The following is a 4,193-nucleotide window of genomic DNA, read 5'->3' as shown; positions in this document are numbered from 1 at the left end:
ATAAATTGTTTGTTCCTTCAGTACCAGTATGTGATATGTTTCCTAGGTAGTAGTAGCCTCTAGATGAATTATCTTAAGGCGATCAAAAGATTCTTACTGCCTACAAATTCTTGGTGTTTTATTTAAATTTTCTTTTATTCTCACAAAAGCCCTTGATAAGAGTAAATACTAAGTCCATTTTATGGGTGCAGGAATTGAAGCTGAGAGTCTTTTCTTGGCCAAACTAGAAAATGGAAGTAGTGTTCTTTCCAATTTTTTTTTTCATTTTCTATTCTCTGTTTTTACCACTGCTTCACTCACCTGGGTGCAGACTGTGAAGGAGAAGTGTTTGAGAATTTTGTTAGCCATCCTCAAACTAAGCTTCCTTCAGATCCCTCAGAAAGGGCCCTAGTTAGAGGTCTGGCCTCCATAAATGGGGGGAACCTGGCACTCTGGTTTCAGGTACCCAGAGTGTGGAAGTGGCTCACTGAAGGCAATGTCATCCCCTGATCATGCCCCAATGCTTCTCTGTCCCCTTCCAGCTTGGCCACCTCTGATTCTAGCAGTTTTCTGGCAACACTGTTCGTTAAGTTGTTGGATAACAGAAGGAAAGAGAGGGGCCCCTCATGGCTGGTTTGTGATTTGTTGGAAAGAAAGAATACTGGATCCAGTCTTGAGTATGTGGTGCCAGGTTCTTTCCTCCCTGGGTTCAGGTAGCTGCCGGGGCTTGTGTCTGATCCTTATATCGCCACCTGCAGCCTCAGAGGTTATCAGCTTGGTAAATTAGTTACTTTCCCTCCTTGCTATCCTGTCTGATATCTTCTGACTCATCCCTCCCTCCTTCTTCTCTTCCTAAGAGTTCACAGCAATGGAGTCTAGGGAGGAAAGCAGCAGCCAAAGCTATGCAGGCAGATGAAATCCTCACGTTTTCTAGACAAGCTTTCCAGTTTTAGCTGGACTGCTCTGGATGGACCAGCAGGTGAAAAGCTCAATGTGAAAGCCACTGTCTTAGTGAGCACTCTCCCACACAATATTTGGAGGAGGCTTGCACACCTTCCACAAACTCTAGCCTCTGGGTGGCTGTTAGTAATTGCATTTACTTCACTGTGTTGTTGAGGGTAGGTATCAGAGCCCTTGGAGGGGAAGTCAGGACACAAGAAAGGAAGAACTGGCAGTCCGCGCTGCCGTGTCAGACCCTCCGGGGGACCGCGAGGCTACTGCAGCACTAGGGTGTCAGTTGTTGGTCCCGCCCCGAATACTTCAGTTCTACTCTGCAAGGATATAGAATAACTGCAGATCGGTGTCTATTTAATACAAGAAAATGGAAACTGAACAGCCAGAGGAAACCTTCCCCAACACTGAAACCAATGGTGAATTTGGTAAACGTCCTGCAGAAGATATGGAAGAGGAACAAGCATTTAAAAGATCTAGAAACACAGATGAGATGGTTGAACTACGCATTCTGCTTCAGAGCAAGAATGCTGGGGCAGTGATTGGAAAAGGAGGCAAGAATATTAAGGCTCTCCGTACAGACTACAATGCCAGTGTTTCAGTCCCAGACAGCAGTGGCCCTGAGCGCATATTGAGTATCAGTGCTGATATTGAAACAATTGGAGAAATTCTGAAGAAAATCATCCCTACCTTGGAAGAGGGCCTGCAGTTGCCATCACCCACTGCAACCAGCCAGCTCCCGCTCGAATCTGATACTGTGGAATGCTTAAATTACCAACACTTTAAAGGAAGTGACTTTGACTGCGAATTGAGACTGTTGATTCATCAGAGTCTGGCAGGAGGAATTATTGGGGTCAAAGGTGCTAAAATCAAAGAACTTCGAGAGAACACTCAGACAACAATCAAGCTTTTCCAGGAATGCTGTCCTCATTCCACTGACAGAATTGTTCTTATTGGAGGAAAGCCTGATAGAGTTGTAGAAAGCATAAAGATCATCCTTGATCTCATATCTGAGTCTCCCATCAAAGGACGTGCACAGCCTTACGATCCCAATTTTTACGATGAAACCTACGATTATGGTGGTTTTACAATGATGTTTGATGACCGTCGTGGACGTCCTGTGGGATTTCCCATGCGGGGAAGAGGTGGCTTTGATAGAATGCCTCCTGGTCGTGGTGGACGTCCCATGCCTCCATCCAGAAGAGATTATGATGATATGAGCCCTGGTCGAGGACCACCACCACCACCTCCTGGCCGAGGTGGCCGAGGTGGTAGCAGAGCTCGGAATCTTCCTCTTCCCCCACCCCCACCACCTAGAGGAGGAGATTTAATGGCCTATGACAGAAGAGGAAGACCTGGAGACCGTTTCGATGGGATGGTTGGTTTCAGTGCTGATGAAACATGGGATTCTGCAATAGATACATGGAGCCCATCAGAATGGCAGATGGCTTATGAACCACAGGGTGGCTCAGGATATGATTATTCCTATGCAGGGGGTCGCGGCTCATATGGTGATCTTGGTGGACCTATTATTACTACACAAGTAACTATTCCCAAAGATTTGGCTGGATCTATTATTGGCAAAGGTGGTCAGCGGATTAAACAAATCCGTCATGAGTCAGGAGCTTCCATCAAAATTGATGAGCCTTTAGAAGGATCCGAAGATCGGATCATTACCATTACAGGAACACAGGACCAGATACAGAATGCACAGTATTTGCTGCAGAACAGTGTGAAGCAGTATTCTGGAAAGTTTTTCTAAGACTAGTGAAGAACTGAAGGAGTCCTGCATCTTTTTTTTTTTTTTTATCTGCCTCTGTTTAAAAAGCCAACATTCCTCTGCTTCATAGGTGTTCTGCATTTGAGGTGTAGTGAAATCTTTGCTGTTCACCAGATGTAATGTTTTAGTTCCTTACAAACAGGGTTGGGGGGGGGGGGAAGGGCGTGCAAAAACTAACATTGAAATTTTGAAACAGCAGCAGAGTGAGTGAATTTTATTTTTTGTTCATTGTTGGTGGTTAAAAAGAAAAACTTCCCCCCATGTAATTATTGTGAACACTTTGCTTTGTGGTCACTGTAACATTTGGGGGGGTGGGACAGGGAAGAAAAGTAACTAGTCCACATATCCCTGGCATCTGTTCAGAGCAGTGTGCAGAATGTAATGCTCTTTTGTAAGAAACGTTTTATGATTTTTAAAATAAATTTAGTGAACCTAAAAAAAAAAAAAAAAGAAAGGAAGAACTATTGTTGCTACAAACTTCCTGGTGATCTTAGGAAAGTAATTTCATTTCATGTCTTATTGAGCCATTAATTGAGTGGTTTGGATATCTGTTGATATGCAGAGTTGTGTTATCCCGAAAGAACCCTTCCTCAACATAACCTTTTAATTTTCTGATTTTAAATTCATGCTTAACTAACAGAGAAACATCCCTATGCTATATTAAGTAGAAAAAGCAAGTTGTAGAACAGTATCAAAGTATGTCCTCATACTGTATAATGTTTTGATAATTCAAAATAATTATCAGTACATTAAAAGAAAGCTTTAATTAACACAAAATTATTCTTAGGTATTTAAATTTAACTGAAAAGTGATCCCTGTTAAATATAAGAGTGAGAATAAGAGAGGGAGGAGATGTACAGTTTGGGACATGCTCAATTGGACTTGCCCTGAACGGTAGAGTTAGAAACGTGCCAGGGGATTCCAGTTCAATCCCATCAAGGTGGCATGTACCAATGCCATGTCACTAATTAAAGTGATCAATTTCAGTTCACAATTGATCATAATGAAAGGATTAAGAGTCAAAAGGATCATTTAAAGAACACTAGTGTCTGCTAATACTATCTGAAAGAATTATAAAGGAGAGAATGATCAATCATGGGAAGCGGGATACACAGCAGACTCATAGAATGACAAATGTCCTAAACAGCACTCTGGCCTCAGAATCAGCCCGTAAGGCATTCGAATCTGGCTAAACAGCCCACAAGAGTATTTTAGGCATGCAAAATGAAGACACTCTGGCAAAAAAAAAAAAAAAAAAAAAAAAAAAAAAAAAAAAAAAAAAAGAAAAAACAACCTAAATGAAAGATCTCTGTGAGATCCCAGAAGAAAGAACAGGCCATCAAAGGAGATACCTTTTTCTGAAGGGAGGAGAGAGCTTCCACTTTGACTATGACCTTGTCTAAATAAGAGTGGAGTTAGAGAACTCAAAAGGCTTCCATAGCCTTGGCAACTCATGACAAGAGCCTAGGGTGATTACTGACGC

At 42.4% G+C, this 4,193-nt stretch overlaps 1 protein-coding gene across 1 annotated transcript; it reads left to right on the top strand.

Annotated features, from left to right (window-relative positions):
- Nucleotides 1–1,167: 1,167 nt before the first annotated feature.
- LOC133771598 (heterogeneous nuclear ribonucleoprotein K-like) lies at nucleotides 1,168–3,142 on the top strand. The gene has a single exon (XM_062207692.1). The coding sequence runs from the start codon at nucleotides 1,301–1,303 to the stop codon at nucleotides 2,690–2,692; it is 1,392 nt and encodes a 463-aa protein (XP_062063676.1). The 5' UTR covers nucleotides 1,168–1,300; the 3' UTR covers nucleotides 2,693–3,142.
- Nucleotides 3,143–4,193: the final 1,051 nt, after the last annotated feature.

The sequence above is a fragment of the Lepus europaeus genome, chromosome 12 (assembly GCF_033115175.1).
Source record: "Lepus europaeus isolate LE1 chromosome 12, mLepTim1.pri, whole genome shotgun sequence".
NCBI lineage: Eukaryota > Metazoa > Chordata > Mammalia > Lagomorpha > Leporidae > Lepus > Lepus europaeus.
The sequence above is the reverse complement of the archived record's forward strand: the minus strand, read 5'-3'. Positions and strand labels throughout refer to the sequence as shown.